The 26,275-nt window shown below is 44.0% G+C and overlaps 1 protein-coding gene across 1 annotated transcript; it reads right to left on the bottom strand.

The window, feature by feature from the left end:
* LOC121585800 (CUB and sushi domain-containing protein 3-like) lies at positions 1-21,498 on the bottom strand. Its single transcript, XM_041902094.1, has 11 exons — positions 21,438-21,498; positions 18,700-18,873; positions 16,119-16,192; positions 12,438-12,549; positions 7,870-8,049; positions 5,233-5,298; positions 4,211-4,369; positions 3,945-4,057; positions 1,643-1,730; positions 1,339-1,477; positions 1-1,057 (listed from the first exon to the last, which is right to left on the bottom strand). The coding sequence occupies exons 1-11, from the start codon at positions 21,496-21,498 to the stop codon at positions 898-900; spliced, it is 1,326 nt and encodes a 441-aa protein (XP_041758028.1). The 3' UTR covers positions 1-897.
* Positions 21,499-26,275: the final 4,777 nt, after the last annotated feature.

Genomic DNA, 26,275 nt, shown 5'->3' with positions numbered 1-26,275 from the left:
GTGTCTGGTATCATCGGTTAATGCTTGATCTGATTGAGGCCTTAAGTCTGAGACACGCTCTTAATCAGATCCAGGGGAATTAAACCTAGCAATGCAGAGAGAGGGGATATATACTACTACTACTGGAAAAAACTAGAAGACAGACCTGGGTTCAAATAGGATTTGATACATTTGTAATGTATTGTTGTGCTCAGACGAATGAGTCAACTCTATATGTATTTTAAATATGTCCAATAAAATCAATCAATCAATCGATTTCTTTTAAAATACCTTATCTGGGCTTTATTGAGCTTGCTTGTCGCAATTGAACCCAAAAGATATAGTCGAAAAAAGACAAACCCTCCACCCATCTGGTACTCCGAGACAGACTAGAGCAAACGCTAAAATAATTGGGATGATTTCGAATAGTATTTGAACCCAGGTCTGATAACTACAACTGGAAATGACTAGGGTTCCATTTGGTTGCCTTAAAAACACTTCATCCTTTGAGTTGACTAGAGCGTAAACAACTCTGTGCACCAATATGTCGGAGGGTATTATTCAATAGCATCACCCTCAGACTGTAGTTAGGAATAACTGGTGAAGATGTATTTTAAAAGAGGACAGTCTAATTTGAGCACTGCTTGCTGACTCACCCATCCTACATCCATACACACAACTATTGTTCCTGAAGGTGTGCTTTGCTTTTCTGTTGCAGAGAGATATTATAAAGATAAGACGTCACATTTTTTAAAAACCAAGAACTCTCAAGCATTCCGTTCGGCACACACATCAAACATCATCAAACCAGTGCTGCGTTTCTGAACAAGCTTTTTGTTTGGCAAACCATCTTCAAACCACGGTGCGTTTGGCACACCCACATCTTCAAACCACGGTGCGTTTGGCACACCCATATATTCAAACCACGGTGCATACGGTGTTGAGGTTGGGGTCGAAGCGAACCACTTTCCCCTCTGCAGACTTGGTGTTGGTGTCGTACATGGGGTTCTCATACGTGGCCTGACCGTTGTTGTTCTCGTGGACTGAACATCCGCTGTACTGGGTCTGATCTGTTTTCCTACAGAACAGAGGACACAGCACGCACATCAGTTAGTGAGACAATACTACTCTATCAATCTACTGTACATCTGCTGTTTTAAGCATCAACCACTTCTCAGTGTCAAGAACATTTCTATGAACAGTGAAACTGAAATATGTTCCGCTTCTCTTTATACAACCGAACCAATACTAACATGATGTGCTCCTGTGTGGCTCACAGTACTCACTGTACTGTGTGGCGTGGGAGAAAAGCTTCCGCTAAGTGCCATGTATTATTATTGGGTTACTAAAGCTACGTACCGTTGTTTGTAGAGATAGAATCCCAGGCCTGCCAACACGAGGCCAAAGAAAGGTACCAGGATGGCTATGATGACAAAGCTACTGTTGGTGACATGAGGAGTTCCTGGAGTTGTGATGTTCGTCTCTCTCACCTTCATACCTACATGGGGAACAAACCAGGAAGAGGAGGAGGAGGAAGAGGAAGGGTAAGAGGAAGAGGAAGAGGAAGAGGTGGATGAGGACGATGGCGACACAATGTTGGTGGTTACAATTGTCAAATGTGTAATTGTTGTGATAAGATTGAGCTCTTCTAAATCCTGCGTACCTAGTCTCTGCAGTCCGAACTGTCCATAGTCTTTCCCCTGTATGAAGCCTTGGAATACATAACTGCCACCATCAGGTTCAGCTGAGACCTTTCACAGGGGATAAAAGACAGACAGTGAACTTCTACTTTGTTCAGACATGTACAGTGGGGAAAAAAGTATTTAGTCAGCCACCAATTGTGCAGGTTCTCCCACTTAAAAAGATGAGAGAGGCCTGTAATTTTCATCATAGGTACACGTCAACTATGACAGACAAAATGAGAAAAAGAAAATCCAGAAAATCACATTGTAGGATTTGTAATGAATTTATTTGCAAATTATGGTGGAAAATAAGTATTTGGTCAATAACAAAAGTTTCTCAATACTTTGTTATATACCCTTTGTTGGCAATGACACAGGTCAAACGTTTTCTGTAAGTCTTCACAAGGTTTTCACACACTGTTGCTGGTATTTTGGCCCATTCCTCCATGCAGATCTCCTCTAGAGCAGTAATGTTTTGGGGCTGTCGCTGGGCAACACGGACTTTCAACTCCCTCCAAAGATTTTCTATGGGGTTGAGATCTGGAGACTGCCTAGGCCACTCCAGGACCTTGAAATGCTTCTTACGAAGCCACTCCTTCGTTGCCCGGGCGGTGTGTTTGGGATCATTGTCATGCTGAAAGACCCAGCCACGTTTCATCTTCAATGCCCTTGCTGATGGAAAGAGGTTTTCACAAAAAATCTCACGATACATGGCCCCATTCATTCTTTCCTTTACACGGATCAGTCGCCTGGTCCCTTTGCAGAAAAACAGCCCCAAAGCATGATGTTTCCACCCCCATGCTTCACAGTAGGTATGGTGTTCTTTGGATGCAACTCAGCATTCTTTGTCCTCCAAACACGAAGAGTTGAGTTTTTACCAAAAAGTTATATTTTGGTTTCATCTGACCATATGACATTCTCCCAATCCTCTTCTGGATCATCCAAATGCACTCTGGCAAACTTCAGACGGGCCTGGACATGTACTGGCTTAAGCAGGGGGACACGTCTAGCACTGCAGGATTTGAGTGCCTGGCGGCGTAGTGTGTTACTGATGGTAGGCTTTGTTACTTTGGTCCCAGCTCTCTGCAGGTCATTCACTAGGTCCCCCCGTGTGGTTCTGGGATTTTTACTCACCATTCTTGTGATCATTTTGACCCCACGGGGTGAGATCTTGCGTGGAGCCCCAGATCGAGGGAGATTATCAGTGGTCTTGTATGTCTTCCATTTCCTAATAATTGCTCCCACAGTTGATTTCTTCAAACCAAGCTGCTTACCTATTGCAGATTCAGTCTTCCCAGCCTGGTGCAGGTCTACAATTTTGTTTCTGGTGTCCTTTGACAGCTCTTTGGTCTTGGCCATAGTGGAGTTTGGAGTGTGACTGTTTGAGGTTGTGGACAGGTGTCTTTTATACTGATAACAAGTTCAAACAGGTGCCATTAATGCAGGTAACGAGTGGAGGACAGAGGAGCCTCTTAAAGAAGAAGTTACAGGTCTGTGAGAGCCAGAAATCTTGCTTGTTTGTAGGTGACCAAATACTTATTTTCCACCATAATTTGCAAATAAATTCATTAAAAATCCTACAATGTGATTTTCTGGATTTTATTTTCTCAATTTGTCTGTCATAGTTGACGTGTACCTATGATGAAAATTACAGGCCTCTCTCATCATTTTAAGTGGGAGAACTTGCACAATTGGTGGCTGACTAAATACTTTTTTCCCCCACTGTAAAACCCATCTCTTTCAACTAACTGAGTTACTGATGTTTTCTTTCAATAACTCCTTATGAGCGGTCTGTCTGCCGTACAGTCCTACCATGTTACTGTGTTATTGTCTGTCTGCCGTACAGTCCAACCATGTTGCTGTGTTACTGTCTGTCTGCCGTAAAGTCCTACAATGTTACTGTGTTACCGGCCTTTAAATTTCTCAGTACTGTAGAGAAGTTGGCTTATATTCCAATGCAATCATTTTAGGTGATTGTCAGGCAATTCTTCTGGATATTTAACATATAGTTAAAGCAACAAAGTTACGGAAGCCTAAGAGAGGTGATACCCATAGTCCATATACTAACTGTTCAATACAATATCACAGAGAGTTGAAACATATAAACAATTTGCAACATCAGATTTGTTTAATCCAGATGTTTGTTAGCTTTAGCGTGGTGAAAACAGAGACTCCTGTGTTAGAACGTAACAGACTGCAGTTATTCCACAGTTATACTAGAGTTGGCAGCCTCTCCTCTCAGACTCCAGTGTACCTGACTCCAGTGTATTCCAAGGTACTTACAAAACCATCCATAGCCCAGGTCTCCTCTGTAACCTGATTATACGTGCTGTGGGCCAGGGCTTTCATATGGTACAGCAGGAGCATTAACCTGGCCTCACGGTTCTTATACACTCCTAGAGGAGAGGAGAGAGTCAGCACAGATTACTACAGATCTATTTTCAACCAATTAGACTTCTGACAGTAAGTGATGAATATGGTGAGACACAACCACAACATGTAAAACAACAACTAAAAAGCAACAAAAGGAATGATGATGAATAACTCACCGGACAGCAGGAACTCCAAGTTGCTGTCGCTTAACGTCACGTTCACTATTCCTGAGCTGCTATTAAAGCTGGTGATTGTCAAAATCATTGGTTGTTTCTGACCCTTATAATCATAGGAGCCTCTCCAGATGAAGTCAGGGGCAAAGACGTCATCAGGGACTGGAATACAGGACATTATAGACGCCAGCAATACAGATCATTCATTATATAGAGCCATTTAAAACATGGACAATGATTATTTCTTTAATTTGTCGTTTTTCCATCTAATATGTTTTCCCGGTAATAATAGCTGCTAGTGGTGCACGGGTCAGCTGTTTGTTCACCCGCACCTGCCCGCAATTGCTAACAACCCATCCACAACCGCCCGACTATACAGTATGTGATAGAGTGAAAGTCTGAGACCCGACCCGCTAATATAGAAAATGTGCTGTTTTTAAGTTCTGCACTCAGAACAGCCTCAATTCGTCGAGTCTGATGTCAGAACAGCCTCAATTAACTGGGACATGGACTCTACAAGGTGTCGAACGCGTTCCACAGGGATGCTGGACCATGTTGACACCGATGCTTCCCACAGTTGTGTCAAGTTGACTGGATGTCCTTTTTTGGGTGGTGGACCATTCTTGATACACACGGGAAACTGTTGAGCGTGAAAAACCCAGCAGCGTTGCAGTTCTTGACACAAACCTGGAACCTACTACCATACCCCATTCAAAGGCACTTAAATATTTTGTCTTGCCCATTCACCCTCTGCATGGCACACACACAATCCATGTGTCAATTGTCTCAAGGCTTAAAAATCATTCTTTAACCTGTCTCCTCCCCTTCATCTACACTGATTGAAGTGAATTTAACAAGTGACATCAATACGGGATCATATCTTTCACCTGGATTCACCTGGTCAGTCTGTCATGGAAAGAGCAGGTGTTCTTAATGTTTTGTATACTCAGTGTAGATAACTACCATAAGTAGCTATGGAACAATCCCTTGTAAAGTTACTTTAGACATTACTTTATTCTTCTTACCATGTATGTTGGGTCTTGGCATTCCCTGTAAGGGTATGGTAGGTTTCTCTGTCAGTTTGGAGCCCACTGGAAAGAAACATAGAAGCATGTATCTCACAAATTAGCCCTGATTCAGAGCACAGCAGTAACACCATCATGATGTTATCAAAAATAAACACTGCCTGACTGTGTTGCCAACACAGTACCTTTCCTTAACGTTGCAGAACCCTGTGTTGCCAACATAGTACCTTTCCTTAATGTTGCAGAACCTCCAGGGAAGATACATACTGTGTGTGTGTGTGTGTGTGTTTATGTTTGTGTGTGTGTGTTTGTGTGTGTGTGTGTCTGTGTGTGTCTGTCTGTGTATGTGTGTCTGTGTGTGTGTGTGTCTGTGTATTGTGTGTGTCTGTGTATGTGTGTCTGTGTGTGTTTGTGTGTGTGTGTTTGTGTGTCTGTGTCTGTGTATGTGTGTGTCTGTGTCTGTGTGTGTGTGTCTGTGTCTGTGTGTGAGTGTGTGTATGTGTGTGTGTCTCTGTGTATGTGTGTGTGTGTGTGTGTGTGTGTGATACTCCAGAAGGAAGGATGCCCACTGTTCTTAGCCTATACATTTTACATCAGCTCTCAGAGCAGAGAGTTTCTAATGCAACACAACCTGACAGTCACTGAGATACAATGGCACTGTGGAAAATATGTAGACATGATTCAAAGCTTAGTTTTCGAGGTCAGTCTTTTGAAAAGTTGTGTGGGCTTTCACATTGTGTTTTGGATCCTCAGTTGTTCTTTCTGCCATAACCATCACCTTGAAGTGTTTCAGAACAATTTATATCAACGTCTAATCTCGGAACCCAGAACCAAGTCCTGCCAGCTAACTCCATTTGACAGTCTGTCACCACAGAACGATCAATGTCATAGTCAGTGTGTAAGCAGGTAGGTAAACAGGTAGATGTCAGTGACCTGGACGCAGTTCTACCTGAGTACCCAGTAGTTCTAACCAGCCATAACCAGCTTTCTACAGAACTTATCTTTCCCATTTAGATATCTATTGTGTGTTCTCATCACTGGCATTGCATCTCAGTGACTGTCAAGTTGTGTTGGAAACATACAGTACCAGTCAAAAGTTTGGACACACCTACTCATTCAAGGGTTTTTCTTTATTTTTACTATTTTCTACATTGTATAATAATATTGAAGACATCAAAACTATTAAATAACATATGGAATCATGTAGTAACCAAAAAAGTGTTAAACAAATTATGACAGCTTTGCATACTCTTGGCATTCTCTCAACCAGCTTCACCTGGAATGCTTTTCCAACAGTCTTGAAGGAGTTCCCACATATACTGAGCACTTGTTGGCTGCTTTTCCTTCACTCTGCCGTCCGACTCATCCCAAACCATCTCAATTGGGTTGAGGTCGGGGATTGTGGAGGCCAGGTCATCTGATGCAGCACTCCATCACTCTCCTTCTTGGTAAAATAGCCCTTACACAGCCTGGAGGTGTGTTGGGTCATTGTCCTGTTGAAAAACAAATGATAGTCCCACTAAGCCCAAACCAGATTGGATGGCGTATCGCTGAAGAATGTTGTGGTAGCCATGCTGATTAAGTGTGCCTTGAATTATAAATAAATCCCAGACAGTGTCACCAGCAGAGCACCCCCACACCATAACACCTCCTCCTCCATGCTTTACGGTGGGAACAACACATGCAGAGATAATCCATTCACCCACAACGCGTCTCACAAAGACATGGCGGTTGGAACCAAAAATCTCCAATTTGGACTCCAGACCAAAGGACACATTTCCACTGGTCTAATGTCCATTGCTCGTGTTTCTTGGCCCAAGCAGGTCTCTTCTTCTTATTGGTGTCCTTTAGTAGTGGTTTCTTTGCAGCAATTCGACCATGAAGGCCTGATTAACACAGTCCCCTCTGAACAGTTGACATGTGTCTGTGACTGGGCTGCAATTTCTGAGGCTGGTAACTCTAATGAACTTATCCTCTACAGCAGAGGTAACTCTGGGTCTTCCATTCCTGTGGCGGTCCTCATGAGAGCCAGTTTCATCATAGCGCTTGATGGTTTTTGCGACTGCACCTGAAGAAAATTTCAAAGTTCTTGACATTATCCGTATTGACTGACCTTCATGTCTTAAAGTAATGATGGACTGTCGTTTCTCTTTGCTTATTTGAGCTGTTCTTGTCATAATATGGACTTGGTATTTTACCAAATAGGGCTATCTTCTGTATACCCCCCTACCTTGTCACAACACAACACAACTGATTGGCTGAAACGCATTAAGGAGGAAAGAAATTCCACAAATTAACTTTTAAGAAGGCACACCTGTTAATTGAAATGCATTCCAGGTGACTACCTCATGAAGCTGGTTGAGAGAATGCCAAGAGTGTGCAAAGCTGTCATCAAGGCAAAGGGTGGCTATTTGAAGAATCTCAAATATAAAATATATTTTGATTAACACTTTTTTGGTTACTACATGATTCCACATGTGTTATTTCACAGTGTTGATGTCTTCACTATTATTCTACAATGTAAAAAATAGTAAAAAAATAAAGAAAAACCCTTGAATGAGTAGGTGTGTCCAAACTTTTGACTGGTAGCGTATATCAATACCATAGTATAAAAGCAGATAGACTTGACTTCCCTACCTCTGCAGATGGGGACCTTGCCGGTCCAGCTTCCATCAGACCTGCAGACCCTGTGTTCTGACCCCCCAGACAGGATGAAACCAGGCTGGCAGGAGTAGAGCAGGGTGTAGCCATATAGAGCAAGGTCCATCCCAACCACGTCTGCATTGGGAGGGGATTTGGGCTGCTTACACCAGTGGGCTGGAGAGAGAACACACACACACACAGTTAATCAGGGACGTGATCAGGGCAACATATTACATGTGGATATTGGTTTGGGGGTAGATCAGCATGTATTGCGTACATGGATTCAGAGAGGCAGGGATTCCTGGTGTGTGTATCCTGATAATGAAGCAATCATGAGAAAATGTCCAACAGTGTTTGTATTAGGAGGAGTCTCAGGGTTTCTTTGTTTGGCCTAAAGCAAGCTGTTGGTCAACTGAGAGAGCAGTAGATAGGCTGCATCCCAAATAGATGCCCTATATAGTGCACTACTTTACCAGGGTCCATAAGGATCCATTTGGGACACAGTTATATATAGTCTCCCCACTAGGACTGTGAACAAAGACTGGCTGCAGTGTTGACAAAATACCAGACTGCTTTGAAGATATCCTGAATCTACCAAACTAATGGAGTTGAAGATATCCTGAATTGACTAAACCAATGAGTTAAAGATATCCCGAATCTACTAAACTAATGAGTTAAAGATATCCTGAAACTACTAAACTAATGAGTTAAAGACATCCTGAATCTACTAAACTAATGAGTTGAAAAAAATCTTACATCTAATAAACGAATAAGTTAAAGATACCCTGAATCTACTAAACTAATGAGTTGAAGATATCCTGAATCTACTAAACTAATGTCACGTTCGTTCATAGACGGGTCAGACCAAGGCGCAGCGTGATATGCATACATGTTTATTTTAAACTTAATAAACAACGACAAAACAATAAACCAACGAAACGTGACGTCCAAAGGTAACACACAACAAACCTCACACAGAACAAGATCCCACAACACCTAATTGCCAATAGGCTGCCTAAGTATGCTCCCCAATCAGAGACAACGAGCAACAGCTGCCTCTGATTGGGAAACACACCCGGCCAAACATAGAACTACAAAACCTAGATCACAAACATAGAAAATACAACATAGAAAATCACACCCTGACTCAACAAATAAGAGTCCCCAGAGTCAGGGCGTGACAGTAGCGGACTCCTCAGGCTCCGGACTGGACTGCTGACCGGAGCTGGACTGGACCCCGGTGGAGTGGACTGCTCTGGCTCCGGAGTGGAGCAGCTGACCGGAGCTGGATCAGGCACCGGTGGAGCGGACTGCTCTGGCTCCGGACTGGAGCAGCTGACCGGAGCTGGATCAGGCACCGGTGGAGCGGACTACTCTGGCTTCGGACTGGAGCTGCTGACTGGTGCCGGACCAGGCACCGGTGGAACGGGCACGGGCCGTGCCGGACTGGACACACTCACCACTGGTCTGGTGCAAGGAGCAGGCACGGGCCAAACCGGACTAGGAACATGCACCACTGGCTTGGTGCGAGGAGCAGGAACAGGCCGGGCCGGGCTGGGAACACGCACCACTGGTTTGGTGCGAGGAGCAGGAACAGGCCGGGCCGGGCTGGCGACGCGCACCACTGGCTTGGTGCGAGGAGCAGGAACAGGCCGGGCCGGGCTGGCGACGCGCACCACTGGCTTGGTGCGAGGAGCAGGAACAGGCCGGGCCGGGCTGGCGACGCGCACCACTGGCTTGGTGCGAGGAGCAGGAACAGGCCGGGCCAGGCTGGCGACGCGCACCACTGGCTTGGTGCGAGGAGCAGGAACAGGCCGGGCCGGGCTGGGAACACGCACCACTGGTTTGGTGTGAGGAGCAGGAACAGGCCGGGCCGGGCTGGCGACGCGCACCACTGGCTTGGTGTGAGGAGCAGGAACGGGCCGGACCGGACTGTGAAGGCGGACTGGAGGTCTGGAGCGGAGAGCTGGCACAACTCGTCCTGGCTGGCTGCCCACTTTCGCACTACACGTGCGGGGCGCTGGCACAGGACGCACTGGGCTGTGCACGCGCACTGGCGATACAGCTCGTAGAACTGGCGCAGGATATGCGGGACCGAGGAGGCGTACTGGAGACCAGGAGCATTGAGCCGGCACACCCTATCCAGGCTGGATGCCCATCTTCGCTCGGCACGTGCGTGGTGCTAGCACAGGACGTACAGGACTGTGCCGGCACACTGGCGACACAGTACGTAGCTCCGCATAACACGGAGCCTGCCCAGTCACACGCTTCCTCACGTGAGTACGGGGAGTTGGCTCTGCTCTAACACTAGGCTCCGCCAACCACCCTTTTAGCCCCCCCCAAAATTGCCGTTGCTCCTCTCCTGCCTGGGCATCTATCTTCGCCCATGGCCCTTTCCCCGCAAATATCTCCTCCCATGACCACCAATTGCCCACCTGTGACATGGCTACTCTCTCCGCCTGGGCACGCTGCTTGGTCCTCGTTTGGTGGGATCTTCTGTCACGTTCGTTCATAGACGGGTCAGACCAAGGCGCAGCGTGATATGCATACATGTTTATTTTAAACTTAATAAACAACGACAAGACAAAACAATAAACCAACGAAACGTGACGTCCAAAGGTAACACACAACAAACCTCACACGGAACAAGATCCCACAACACCTAATTGCCAATAGGCTGCCTAAGTATGCTCCCCAATCAGAGACAACGAGCGACAGCTGCCTCTGATTGGGAAACACACCCGGCCAAACATAGAACTACAAAACCTAGATCACAAACATAGAAAATACAACATAGAAAATCACACCCTGACTCAACAAATAAGAGTCCCCAGAGTCAGGGCGTGACAACTAATGAGTTGAATACATCCTGAATCTACTAAACTAATGAGTTGAAGGTATCATGAATCTACTAAACTAATGAGTTAAAGATATCCTGAATCTACTAAACTAATGAGTTAAAGACATCCTGAATCTACTAAACTAATGAGTTGAAAATATCCTACATCTAATAAACAAATGAGTTAAAGATACCCTGAATCTACTAAACTAATGAGTTGAAGATATCCTGAATCTACTAAACTAATGAGTTAAAGACATCCAGAATCTACTAAAATAATGAGTTAAAGACATCCTGAATCTACTAAACTAATGAGTTGAAAAAAATCCTAAATCGAATAAACAAATGAGTTAAAGATATCCTGAATCTACTAAACTAATGCGTTAAAGATATCCTGAATCTACTAAACTAATGCGTTAAAGATATCCTGAATCTACTAAACTAATGAGTTAAAGATACCCTGAATCTACTAAACTAATTAGTTAAAGATATCCTGAACCTACTAATCTAATGAGTTAAAGATATCCTGAACCTACTAAACTAATGAGTTGAAGATATCCTGAACCTACTAATCTAATGAGTTAAAGATATCCTGAACCTACTAAACTAATGAGTTGAAGATATCCTGAATCTACTAAACCAATGAGTTAAAGATATGCTGAATCGTTTCAACAACAACATGTAAACAAACACAGTTAAAAGAGGCTCTGAAAGAGACAAATGTTTTAATGACAGAGTCACAGCAGTGAATTGGACCTTCATGGTGTTTTAATAACAGAGTCACAGCAGTGAATTGGCCCTTCATGGTGTTTTAATGGACAGTCACAGCAGTGAATTGGACCTTCATGGTGTTTTAGGGAGCTGGTCCAGACCAAGGACTGACTATGTGATTTGATATGATGCTGAGAGTAGATGAAATGAGAGCGTGGCTGAGGCTGTGTCTCCCGCTGCAGTGCGGCTCACACACAGACATAGGTAGGAGGAGGACATTAGGGAGGAGGAGGGAGGACCAGGACCATGTAATGACTCTCCAAGCCTCAACCACAGTGGGACTAGCCAGGACCACACAGGACAGGACCACACAGGACAGGACCACACAGGACCACACAGGACAGGACCACACAGGACAGGACCACACAGGACAGGACCACACAGGACAGGACCACACAGGACAGGACCACACAGGACAGGACCAGACAGGACGAAGAGGTGAAGGGACAAGAGGAGAGAGGAGAGGTGGAGGGAGAAGAGGAGAGAGGAGAGGTGGAGGGAGAAGATGAGAGAGGAGAGGTGGAGGGAGAAGAGGAGAGGTGGAGGGAGAAGATGAGAGAGGAGAGGTGGAGCGAGAAGAGGAGAGGTGGAGGGAGAAGAGGAGAGGTGGAGGGAGAAGAGGAGAGAGGAGAGGTGGAGGGAGAAGAGGAGAGAGGAGAGGTGGAGGGAGAAGAGGAGAGGTGGAGGAAGAAGAGGAGAGAGGTGGAGGGAGAAGAGGAGAGGTGGAGGGAGAACAGGACAGAGGAGAGGTGGAGGGAGAACAGGACAGAGGAGAGGTGGAGGGAGAAGATGAGAGAGGAGAGGTGGAGGGAGAAGATGAGAGAGGAGAGGTGGAGGGAGAAGAGGAGAGGTGGAGGGCGAAGAGGAGAGAGGAGAGGTGAAGGGAGAAGAGAGACAGACTAGAAGAGGAAAGGTGAGGAAGAAGACAGAGGAAGAGAGAGGGAGAGCTCACGGATGCATGTTGGCTGAGAGCCGCTCCAGGTCAGGTCAGACAGGCAGAGTCGGGTGGTGGAACCCTGGAGTAGGTGGCCCTGCTGGCACTGGAACTCCACCTTACTGCCCACCTGGTTCAGAGAGACAGAAAGAGAGACAGACATTGCTAAACTCCACCTTACTGCCCACCTGGTTCAGAGAGACAGAAAGAGAGACAGACATTACTAAACTCCACCTTACTGCCCACCTGGTTCAGAGAGACAGAAAGAGAGACAGACATTACTAAACTCCACCTTACTGCCCACCTGGTTCAGAGAGACAGACAGAGAGACATACATTACTAAACTCCACCTTACTGCCCACCTGGTTCAGAGAGACAGACAGAGAGACAGACATTACTAAACTTCACCTTACTGCCCACCTGGTTCAGAGAGACAGACAGAGAGACAGACATTACTAAACTCCACCTTACTGCCCACCTGGTTCAGAGAGACAGACAGACAGACAGACATTACTAAACTCCACCTTACTGCCCACCTGGTTCAGAGGGACAGAAAGAGAGACAGACATTACTAAACTCCACCTTACTGCCCACCTGGTTCAGAGAGACAGAAAGAGAGACAGACATTACTAAACTCCACCTTACTGCCCACCTGGTTCACAGAGACAGAAAGAGAGACATACATTACTCCACCTTACTGCCCACCTAGAGGAGATAGATACACAGACAGACAGACAGACAGAGCGATATTACTAACCTCCTCCTTGCTGCCCACCTGAATCAGAGAGAGATACAGGCAGACAGACACGCAGACAGACAGGCAGACAGAAAGACAGACAGGCCATGACTAAACTGATGGTGTTTCTCTAAGAGGAAATATGTTATTTGAGGATACAAATGTAGGATCTTAATTTGAGCCAGTTTGCTACAGGAGGAAAATAATCTTGCAGAAGCAGGAAATGTTAATTATATGGACTATAATTAATGGACATTTTGTGTAGGGGTTGATACATTTTTCATTAGGACAAATCCAGTAAGAATTTTAAAGTGGAAATTACAAACTTTAGAAGCCTTTCTAAACCTCAAATACACTACAGGTATGCATTTCCTGCTGTGCAAATTCCTGCAACAACAGGATGATCAAATTAGGATATGGCATCTGTATGAGGAAAAGAGCTCTGATGAGTAAGATGTATTACAAGTGGTGACAGACAGAGTTAGACAGAGAGGAAGGGACAGACATGACTAAACTGAGGTAACAGATACAGATAGACAGAGAGGAAGGGAGCCAAATTGAGGTTGGCTGGGAGCCAACAGTAACCTGAAAGTTACTCTCTTTTCAGGTTAATTAAACTTAACTGTCTTTTCGGGTTAATTAGACTTAACTGGAGTCATCCTAAGAGTATTGCTCTAAGCTCTCAGAAGTTCAAGTTCCAGTTCCAGTTTCTTTTCCATTTGTAATAAATACTCTATATATACAAAAGTATGTGGACATCCCTTCAAATTAGTGAATTTGGCTATATCAGCCACATCCGTTGCTGACAGGTGTATAAAATCGAGCACACATCCATGCAATCTCCATAGACAAACATTGGCAGTAGAATGGCCTTGCTGAAGAGCTCAGTGACTTTCAACATGGCACCATCATAGGATGCCACCTTTCTAACAAGTCAGTTCGTCAAATGTCTGCCCTGCTGGAGATGCCCCGGTCAACTGTAAGTGTAGGAGTAACAACGCCTCAGCCGAGAAGTGGTAGGCCACACAAGCTCACAGATTGGGACCGCTGAGTGCTGAAGTGCATAGCGCGTAAAAATTGTCTGTCCTCGGTTGCAACACTCACTACCGAGTTCCAAACTGCCTCTGGAAGCAACGTCAGCACAAGAACTGTTCGTCGGGAGCTTCATGAAATGGGTTTCCAAGGCTGAGCAGCCGCACACAAGCCTAAGATCACCATGCGCAATGCCAAGCATCGGCTGGAGTGGTGCAAAGCTTGCCGTCATTGGACACTGGAGCAGTGGAAACGCGTTCTCTGGAGTGATGAATCACCATCTGGCAGTACGACGGACTAATCAGGGTTTGGCGGATGCCAGGAGAACATTACCAGCCCCAATGCATAGTGCCAACTTTAAAGTTTGGTGGAGGAGGAATGATGGTCTGGGGCTGTTTTTCATTGTTCAGGCTAGGCCCCTTCGTTCCAGTGAAGGGAAATATTAATGCTACAGCATACAATTACATTCTGGATGATTCTGTGCTTCCAACTTTGTGGCATCAGTTTGGGGAAAGCCCTTTCCTGTTTCAGCATGACAATGCCCCCATGCACAAAGCAAGGTCCATACAGAAATGATTTGTCGAGATCGGTGTGGAAGAACTTGACTGGCCTGCACAAAGCCCTGACCTCAACCCCATCGAACACCTTTGGGATTAATTGGAACGCAGACCTCGAGCCAGGCCTAATTGCCCAACATCAGTGCCTGACCTCACTAATGCTCTTCTGGTTGAATGGAAGCAAGTCCCCTCAGCAATGTTCCAACATCTAGTGGAAAGGCTTCCCAGAAGAGTGAAGGCTGTTATAGCAACAAAAGACGGGACCAACTCCATATTAATGCCCATGATTTTGGAATGAGATGTTCGACGAGCAGGTCATGTAGTGTACATTGGAAATCCCACTACTAGCCAGAGCTCTTCTCCTTACATCCTTAAATAACATATTTCCTCACTTTTAGATGTGAAGCACCTTTAAGTCTAATTAACCTCAAATATCAGTTAAGTCTAAGTAACATGAAAAGACAGTTAAGTCTAATTAACCTGAAAAGACAGTTAAGTCTAATTAACCTCAAAAGACAGTTAAGTCTAATTAACCTGAAAAGACAGTTAAGTCTAATTAACCTGAAAAGACAGTTAAGTCTAATAAACCTGAAAAGACAGTTAAGTCTAATTAACCTCAAAAGACAGTTAAGTCTAATTAACCTCAAAAGACAGTCTTGTCTGTTAACTGCATAAGTCATTTCACAACAGTCATTTTTTATCAAATTGCATCACTATTGGAAATGTGTGTAGAGATCAAAGTAAATGTGCATGGCAGTAGAACACATCAAATGGTCTATTAGGAGTTCTCAGAAATATAGCTTAGTCTAATGAAGTCTAACAGAGAGAGAGAGAGAGAGAAAGAAAGAAAGAAAGAAAGAAAGAGAGGGAGAGAGAGAGAGAGAGAGAGAGAGAGAGAGAGAGAGAGAGAGAGAGAGAGAGAGAGAGAGAGAGAGAGAGAGAGAGTTGAAGGAAGTGTGTGTCTGTATGTCCTGCTGAGATGAAACGTATTGCACCCTGCCATCCCTTGTCTTGCACCAATATAACATCACTCAACAGAATCATCCAAAGGAATACAAGATGATTCCAATCCAGACACATTTAGATCTTCCAGCTGTTGGGCTGGACTGCCTTTGAAAAGATCCCATGGTTTCACATATCATCACATCTCCGTACAGTTTCAGTACAGTTAGTTCACACAGGGTCTCAGTCTAACATACTGCACCCTCAGAACAGGACAGTTTTAAACCTAACTCTATGATCGTTGGTACAGTAGGCACGGTCCGAGTCCAACATACTGTACTGGGATTAAAATGATAGTTTTAACCATGGATGTACCAATCCCAGATTGCCACTTTCAAGATATCTAATACATAACATTCCTTTATACTGTACCTTGAACCCCAGGCTGATGTTCATGGAGCCGTATTCAGGTGTTCCTGGGTTCTCACAGGTCGTCCTGGATGGTTCTAGAAGGACATAGATCATAATCACGCTGGGTTATTATTATGATGATGAGTCTGTCATATCTACGGAAGCATAGATTGAACTGTCAATCTCCCTCGGCCTGGGGCTCATGCAAGATCTCACCTCGTGGAGTTGCAATGATCATGAGAACGGTGAGGAATCAGCCCAGAACTACACGGGAGGATCTTGTCAATGATCTCAAGGCAGCTGGGACCATAGTCACCAAGAAAACAATTGGTAACACACTACGCCGTGAAGGACTGAAATCCTGCAGCGCCCGTAAGGTCCCCCTGCTCAAGAAAGCACATATACAGGGCCGTCTGAAGTTTGCCAATGAACATCTGAATGATTCAGAGGAGAACTGGGTGAAAGTGTTGTGGTCAGATGAGACCAAAATCGAGCTCTTTGGCATCAACTCAACTCGCCATGTTTGGAGGAGGAGGAATGCTGCCTATGACCCCAAGAACACCATCCCCACCGTCAAACATGGAGGTGGAAACATTATGCTTTGGTAGTGTTTTTCTGCTAAGGGGACAGGACAACTTCAGCGCATCAAAGAGACGATGGACGGGGCCATGTACCGTCAAATCTTGGGTGAGAACCTCCTTCCCTCAGCCAGGGTATTGAAAATGGGTCGTGGATGGGTATTCCAGCATGACAATGAACCAAAACACACGGCAAAGGCAACAAAGGAGTTGCTCAAGAAGAAGCACATTAAGGTCCTGGAGTGGCCTAGCCAGTCTCCAGACCATAATCCCATAGAAAATCTGTGGAGGGAGCTGAAGGTTCGAGTTGCCAAACGTCAGCCTCGAAACCTTAATGACTTGAAGAAGATCTGCAAAGAGGAGTGGAACAAAATCCCTCCTGAGATGTGTGCAAACCTGGTGGCCAACTACAAGAAACGTCTGACCTCTGTGATTGCCAACAAGGGTTTTGCCACCAAGTACTAAGTCATGTTTTGCAGAGGGGTCAAATACTTATTTCCCTCATTAAAATGCAAATCAATTTATAACATTTTTGACATGCGTTTTTCTGGACTTTTTTGTTGTTATTCTGTCTCACTGTTCAAATAAACCTACCATTAAAATTATAGACTGATCATGTCTTTGTCAGTGGGCAAACGTACAAAATCAGCAGGGGATCAAATCATTTTTTCCCTCACTGTATTTTGTGCGTAAAGGCTCTCCAAATCATTTTTTGGATTATTCATAACTACTTTCCTAACCCTAAATAATATAAAAGATCAGAGTATTTTTAAATCTACCAATTGGTGCTGAAAAGGACACAAATATACATGTATTTACATCCCTTTCTTTCATTGATCCCTAATATTCTGAACCGTTCTCGCCATATATTCTAGTGAGTCTGTCTAGAAAATTATAAGTGAATTTATTTATAAATTTAAAGTGATGGTTTAGATAAATGTATTGAAAACCCTATTGAATGAAAACTCCACGCGAAAATCAGTTGGGCAAAAAGTGGGAGGGTTTTCTGCAGTTTAATAACATGTATGTAGCACGCGCAAGGGAACCACACCTGCAAAGCCGGTTACACACCTTCATAAGGTAAGTCTGAATAACAACTATTGAGAAGTGTGTAGGAAAGGCGTGCCAAGGAAAGGTGTACATTTCCTGTCTGAATCGGGCCCAAGAGGTTTACTCTGTCATTACTGGACAGATAATATATCATGGAGGGGTATTGATGATATTAGAACAGTTACCCAACTAGTCCACCTTGATAATGATGATGATTACTCTGTCATTACTGGTAACTATGATAACTGTGCCAGTGACATTTTGCAACATTGATTGGTGTTGTACAAATAGACCGTAGCTGTTACAGTATGATGTTGTTACCTATAGACCGTAGCTGTGACAGTATGAATGTTGTTACCTATATATCGTAGCTGTGACAGTATGATGTTGTTACCTATAGACCATAGCTGTGACAGTACGATGTTGTTAACTATAGATTGTAGCTGTTACAGTATGATGTTGTTACCTATAGACCGTAGCTGTGACAGTATGATGTTGTTACCTATAGATCGTAGCTGTGACAGTATGATGTTGTTACCTATAGATCGTAGCTGTGACAGTATGATGTTGTTACCTATAGACCGTAGCTGTTACAGTATGATGTTGTTACCTATAGACCGTAGCTGTGACAGTATGATGTTGTTACCTATAGACCGTAGCTGTTACAGTATGATGTTGTTACCTATAGATCGTAGCTGTGACAGTATGATGTTGTTACCTATAGATCATAGCTGTGACAGTATGATGTTGTTACCTATAGACCGTAGCTGTGACAGTATGATGTTGTTACCTATAGATCGTAGCTGTGACAGTATGATGTTGTTACCTATAGACCGTAGCTGTGACAGTATGATGTTGTTACCTATAGATCGTAGCTGTGACAGTATGATGTTGTTACCTATAGACCGTAGCTGTTACAGTATGATGTTGTTACCTATAGACCGTAGCTGTGACAGTATGATGTTGTTACCTACCTATGCATCGTGGCTGAGAGCCGCTCCAGATGCTGTCGTCCTGACAGATGCGTGTAGTTGACCCCACCAGGACATAGGGGGCGCTACAGCTGAACGTAACCTCTGACTTGTAGATTAAACTACGTCCTTCTCTTTTCCCCTTGGCTGGGGTACCAGGGTCTCCACAGAACTTGGCTGGAATGGAGAGACCCAAAACATTGGCTTTAGTTCACTGAATTCATACTGACTTTATAAATGAAACATATTCCTCACTCATGTTTGTTTTATCTATGTGTATAGTGCAGATCATATGGCATATTATATGGCTGGAGTGGAGAGGAGAGACCCCAAACCCTGGCTTTAATTCACTGGTTTATTCTTCATTTATTCCAGGGGTGTCCAACTCATTCCATGGTGGACCCAGTGGCTGCTGGTTTTGTTATTTCCTTTCAAATTGTTTCCAATGAAGACCTAGACAACCAGGTGAGGGGAGTTCCTAACTAATCAATGAAGACCTAGACAACCAGGTGAGGGGAGTTCCTAACTAATCAATGAAGACCTAGACAACCAGGTGAGGGGAGTTCCTAACTAATCAATGAAGACATAGACAACCAGGTGAGGGGAGTTCCTAACTAATCAATGAAGACCTAGACAACCAGGTGAGGGGAGTTCCTAACTAATCAATGAAGACCTAGACAACTAAGTGAGGGGAGTTCCTAACTAATCAATGAAGACCTAGACAACCAGGTGAGGGGAATTCCTAACTAATCAATGAAGACCTAGACAACCAGGTGAGGGGAATTCCTAACTAATCAATGAAGACCTAGACAACCAGGTGAGGGGAATTCCTAACTAATCAATGAAGACCTAGACAACCAGGTGAGGGGAGTTCCTAACTAATCACTGAAGACCTAGACAACCAGGTGAGTGGAGTTCCTAACTAATCAATGAAGACCTAGACAACCAGGTGAGGGGAGTTCCTAACTAACAAATTAAGACCTAGACAACCAGATAAGGAGAAAACGCACAGACACATTCGGCCCTCCATGGAATGAGTTTGAGCCCTGTGATTAAATCTTCAATAGGAAATGGAAAGGGGATACCTAGTCAGTTGCACAACTGAATGTGCTAAACCGAAATGTGTCTTCCGCATTTAACCCAACCCCTCTGAATCAGAGAGGGGTTCAAGCATTGGTTGGCCTTCATTATTATGGATTTGAATCCCCGTTAACTGACACCTTAGTGACCGCTAGTCTTGCTGGGGTCCTCCTGGGACATCACGGTTTGAAACAGATACATAACTAAAACATATTCCACATAACTAAAACATATTCTTCAGTCATGTTCATTTTATCAATTTTTATAGTGGATGGGCCGATCATATGGCATATTATATGGTGGGAGTGGAGAGACCCAAACACTGGCTTTAGTTCACTTGTTTATTATTTCTTGATTCTTGATTAAGTGAAGCCTTAGCAACCCCCACTGTGTTCTTCTTTGTATTCTTGATTTGGATCCCCATTAAGTGAAGCCTTAGCAAACTCCACTGTGCTCTTCTTTGGTACATAACTAAAACATTCTGTTTTTTTTTATCCATCTTTTATCCATGGGTAGATCCTATGGTATCATATGGTATATCACTTTAGTTTGCATTATTTTCAAGTGATTCAATCAGGTATTTTATTCACAACAATCAAAACACCAGCCACCAGCCACCAGTGAATAATTAAGAGGATACCTTGAACAGAGACTCCAGTGGCCGCGGGGTGAAGATGGGGCGAGACACCCCAAGTTACATCTAAATAATTACCCTCTTCAAAAAATTTATTTCCAGACAATGACCTTGGGGTTAACAACACAACTGAAGCCATCTATGCCAGACAGTATAAAAACTCAGAGCTCTTGCCTCTCTGGATGCGTCCCAAATGGCCCCCTACTCCCTATATACTGCAGTACACTACATCTGACTAGAGCCCAGATCAAAAGTAGTGCACTAATAAGGGAATAGGGTGCCATTTTGGACCCCTGCAGTAGCGCAGGGGAGGGAACGAAACCCTGTGGATTACCACTCCTCCACTACTCCACTGTCTGCCTAATCAAATGGATTAGGACCACCAGGAGCTGAAGCAGAGGAGTCAGCCGTTCTCCCTCTCCATCATCTGATCCTCATCAGAAGGGTTCTAGTTAGCTTTAGGCTTTAGCTGCTTGATGCTTCATTATAAGAAAGCAGAGGGAGAGGGAGAGAGACCAGAGTCGGCTGGCTGCGTCCCAAATGGCAGTCTATTCCCCCTATATAGTGCACTACTTTCGACCAGCGCTCATAGGGATCTGATCAAAAGTATGATCAGAAGCAGTGCACTATATAGGGAATAGTGTGACATTTGGGACGCAATCAGAGTCACTGTGTTCAGTCACGCAGTGATTCCATGGGAATCAGGCAGCACTACGGGGATCAAGTCAACAATGTGGCTCCGGCTGCAGCTTGCAGCTCCTCAGGACTTGACATCCGCCTCATGTTGCAGGTCTGTGGCTCCGACTGCAGCTTGCAGCTCCTCAGGACTTGACATCTGCCTCATGTTGCAGGTCTGTGGCTCCGACTGCAGCTTGCAGCTCCTCAGGACTTGACATCTGCCTCATGTTGCAGGTCTGTGGCTCCGACTGCAGCTTGCAGCTCCTCAGGACTTGACATCTGCCTCATGTTGCAGGTCTGTAGCTCCGGCTGCAGCTTGCAGCTCCTCAGGACTTGACATCTGCCTCACGTTGCAGGTCTGTGGCTCCGGCTGCAGCTTGCAGCTCCTCAGGACTTGAAATCTGCCTCATGTTGCAGGTCTGTGGCTCCGGCTGCAGCTTGCAGCTCCTCAGGACTTGACATCTGCCTCATGTTGCAGGTCTGTGGCTCCGGCTGCAGCTTGCAGCTCCTCAGGACTTGACATCTGCCTCATGTTGCAGGTCTGTGGCTCCGGCTGCAGCTTGCAGCTCCTCAGGACTTGACATCTGCCTCATGTTGCAGGTCTGTGGCTCCGGCTGCAGCTTGCAGCTCCTCAGGACTTGACATCTGCCTCATGTTGCAGGTCTGTAGCAGGAGATACGTTAGTGTTCTCCATATCTCATTCTCTCTCTCTCTGCTACGTATGCACAGCCAAAACACACCGGCTCCAAAAGCCATTACCGTATAATAGCTGGACATGGCTTCCTCTCAGTATGCAATACTAACCAAGATTACAAAATGAAAACAGTCTGACTGCAAATATTATTATCTTAAAACTACAGTCTATCACTTTATTTAATGTAGTCCTCGATACTAATATTTTTCTAAATGTTTCAGACAAATGAATTGTGAATTCATTCCCTCTTAGGCGTTAGTGAAATGCCAACAGATAAAAATGCTAATGACTGAATACACTGCAAGGGTCCTGATGGACCCGTCTCCTGTCACACATTCCAACAACCATTCTCAATATTCCAACAATGACTCTCAATATTCCGCTGGCATTCTAGAGTGTTAAGGACCAAACAAGGTGACTGGACCATTAGTCATGGCTCTGAGCGGCAGCATCAGTGATAACCTTCTGTTTTATGAAAATATAACGTGGATGGGATGGATGGCTGGGGGCCAGAAATAGCTGTGCATAACAAATAGGCCTGGAGTTAACCTGCCTGTGGACTCAGGCTCGGAGTCTCCTAACTTTCTTTCCTTGATTAGTTTTCTATGCTTTCCAGTTATCAGTATGCATGCAGAGAGAGGCCAGACAGTTGCAGAGTTGTTAGAATCCTAGGCAATGTCCCAAATGGCACCCTATTCCCTATATAGTGCACTGCTTTTGACCAGAGCCCTGTGGGTGACAATTGGGACACAACGCGACTCTCTCTAACCCTGGTGGACATGTGAACTGCAGAGATGTTGTTGTTGTTGTTGTTGTTGACGATGTTGCCTAGTAGTGAAGATGTACCTCTATCTTTAGCAATATTATAAGATAATTGCAGTAGGAAGAATGAGGGCTCTAGTAGTGTTATTACCATATGCTGTACAGTACTGCTGTGGTGTGAATCTAGTGATATTACCCTATAATGTGCTGTACTGCTGTGGTGTGAATCTAGTGTTATTACCCTATACAGTACTGCTGTGGTGTGAATCTAGTGTTATTACCCTATAATGTGCTGTACTGCTGTGGTGTGAATCTAGTGTTATTACCCTATACTGTACTGCTGTGGTGTGAATCTAGTGTTATTACCATATACTGTACTGTACTGCTGTGGTGTGAATCTAGTGGTATTACCCTATACAGTACTGTACTGCTGTGGTGTGAATCTAGTGTTATTTCCCTATACAGTACTGCTGTGGTGTGAATCTAGTGTTATTACCATATACTGATGTGGTGTGAATCTAGTGTTATTACCCTATACTGTACTGCTATGGTGTGAATCTAGTGTTATTACCATATACTGTACTGTACTGCTGTGGTGTGAATCTAGTGGTATTACCCTATACAGTACTGTACTGCTGTGGTGTGAATCTAGTGTTATTTCCCTATACAGTACTGCTGTGGTGTGAATCTAGTGTTATTACCCTATAATGTGCTGCACTGCTGTGGTGTGAATCTAGTGTTATTACAATATTCTGTACTGTACTGCTGTGGTGTGAATCTAGTGTTATTAACCTATACTGTACTGTAGTGCTGTGGTGTGAATCAAGTGTTATTACCCTATACAGTACTGCTGTGGTGTGAATCTAGTGTTATTACCCTATACTGTACTGTAGTGCTGTGGTGTGAATCTAGTGTTATTACCCTATACTGTACTGCTGTGTTGTGAATCTAGTGTTATTACCCTATACTGTACTGTATTGCTGTGGTGTGAATCTAGTGTTATTACCCTATACTGTACTGCTGTGGTGTGAATCTAGTGTTATTACCATATACTGTACTGTACTGCTGTGGTGTGAATCTAGTGTTAATACACTATATAGTACTGTACTGCTGTGGTGTGAATCTAGTGTTATTACCCTATACTGTACTGTACTGCTGTGGTGTGAATCTAGTGTTATTACCCTATGCTGTACTGCTGTGGTGTGAATCTAGTGTTATTACAATATTCTGTACTGTACTGCTGTGGTGTGAATCAAGTGTTATTACCCTATACAGTACTGCTGAGGTGTGAATCTAGTGTTATTACCCTATACTGTACTGCTGTGGTGTGAATCTAGTGTTATTACCCTGTAGCTGAGTTGGTAGAGCATGGCGCTTGCAACGCCAGGGTTGTGGTTTCGTTTCCCACGGGAGGCCAGTATGAAAATGTATATACTCGATAACTGTAAGTCGCTGTGGATAAGAGTGTCTGCTAAATGACTAAAATGTAAAAAATTACCCTATTCTTTACTGTACTGCTGTGGTGGGAATCTAGTGTTATTACCCTATACTGTACTGTACTGCTGTGGTGTGAATCTAGTGTTATTACCCTATACTGTACTATACTGCTGTGGTGTGAATCAAGTGTTATTACCCTATACTGTACTGTACTGCTGTGGTGTGAATCTAGTGTTATTACCCTATACTGTACTGTATTGCTGTGGTGTGAATCTAGTGTTATTACCCTATACTGTACTGTAGTGCTGTGGTGTGAATCTAGTGTTATTACCCTATACTGTACTGTACTGCTGTGGTGTGAATCTAGTGTTATTACCCTATACAGTACTGCTGTGGTGTGAATCTAGTGTTATTACCCTATACAGTACTGCTGTGGTGTGAATCTAGTGTTATTACCCTATACTGTACGGTAGTGCTGTGGTGTGAATCTAGTGTTATCACCCTATACTGTACTGCTGTGTTGTGAATCTAGTGTTATTACCCTATACTGTACTGTATTGCTGTGGTGTGAATCTAGTGTTATTACGCTATACTGTACTGCTGTGGGGTGAATCTAGTGTTATTACCCTATACAGTACTGCTGTGGTGTGAATCTAGTGTTATTACTATATACTGTACTGTACTGCTGTGGTGTGAATCTAGTGTTATTGCACTATATAGTACTGTACTGCTGTGGTGTGAATCTAGTGTTATTACCCTATACTGTACTGCTGTGGTTTGAATCTAGTGTTATGACAATATTCTGTACTGTACTGCTGTGGTGTGAATCTAGTGTTATTACCCTATACTGTACTGTACTGCTGTGGTGTGAATCTAGTGTTATTACCCTGTAGCTGAGTTGGTAGAGCATGGCGCTTGCAACGGCAGGGTTGTGGGTTCGATTTCCACGGGGGGCCAGTATGAAAATGTATGTACTCGATAACTGTAAGTCGCTCTGGATAAGAGCGTCTGCTAAATGACTAAAATGTAAAAAATTACCCTATACTGTACTGTACTGCTGTGGTGGGAATCTAGTGTTATTACCCTATACTGTACTGTACTGCTGTGGTGTGAATATAGTGTTATTACCCTATACTGTACTATACTGCTGTGGTGGGAATATAGTGTTATTACCCTATACTATACTGTACTGCTGTGGTGTGAATCTAGTGTTATTACCCTATACAGTACTGCTGTGGTGTGAATCTAGTGCTATTACCCTATAATGTGCTGCACTGCTGTGGTGTGAATCTAGTGTTATTAAAATATTCTGTACTGTACTGCTGTGGTGTGAATTTAGTGTTATTAACCTATACTGTACTGTACTGCTGTGGTGTGAATCAAGTGTTATTACCCTATACAGTACTGCTGTGGTGTGAATCTAGTGTTATTACCCTATACTGTACTGTAGTGCTGTGGTGTGAATCTAGTGTTATTACCCTACACTGTACTGCTGTGGTGTGAATCTAGTGTTATTACCCTATACTGTACTGTATTGCTGTGGTGTGAATCTAGTGTTATTACCCTATACTGTACTGCTGTGGTGTGAATCTAGTGTTATTACCATATACTGTACTGTAGTGCTGTGGTGTGAATATAGTGTTATTACCCTATACTGTACTGTAGTGCTGTGGTGTGAATCTAGTGTTATTACCCTATAGAGTACTGCTGTGGTGTGAATCTAGTGTTATTACCCTATACTGTACTGTACTGCGGTGGTGGGAATCTAGTGTTATTACCCTATACTGTACTGTACTGCTGTGGTGTGAATGTAATGTTATTACCCTATACTGTACTATACTGCTGTGGTGTGAATCTAGTGTTATTACCCTATACTGTACTGTAGTGCTGTGGTGTGAATATAGTGTTATTACCCTATACTGTACTGTAGTGCTGTGGTGTGAATCTAATGTTATTACCCTATAGAGTACTGCTGTGGTGTGAATCTAGTGTTATTACCCTATAATGTGCTGTACTGCTGTGGTGTGAATCTAGTCTTATTACCCTATACTGTACTGCTGTGGTGTGAATCTAGTGTTATTACCATATACTGTACTGTACTGCTGTGGTGTGAATCTAGTGTTATTACCCTATACTGTACTGCTATGGTGTGAATCTAGTGTTATTACCATATACTGTACTGTACTGCTGTGGTGTGAATCTAGTGGTATTACCCTATACAGTACTGTACTGCTGTGGTGTGAATCTAGTGTTATTTCCCTATACAGTACTGCTGTGGTGTGAATCTAGTGTTA

This window comes from Coregonus clupeaformis, unplaced genomic scaffold (assembly GCF_020615455.1).
Source record: "Coregonus clupeaformis isolate EN_2021a unplaced genomic scaffold, ASM2061545v1 scaf0222, whole genome shotgun sequence".
NCBI classification, from domain to species: Eukaryota; Metazoa; Chordata; class Actinopteri; order Salmoniformes; family Salmonidae; genus Coregonus; species Coregonus clupeaformis.
Note: the sequence above shows the minus strand (reverse complement) of the source record. Positions and strands in the feature narration are given on the sequence as shown.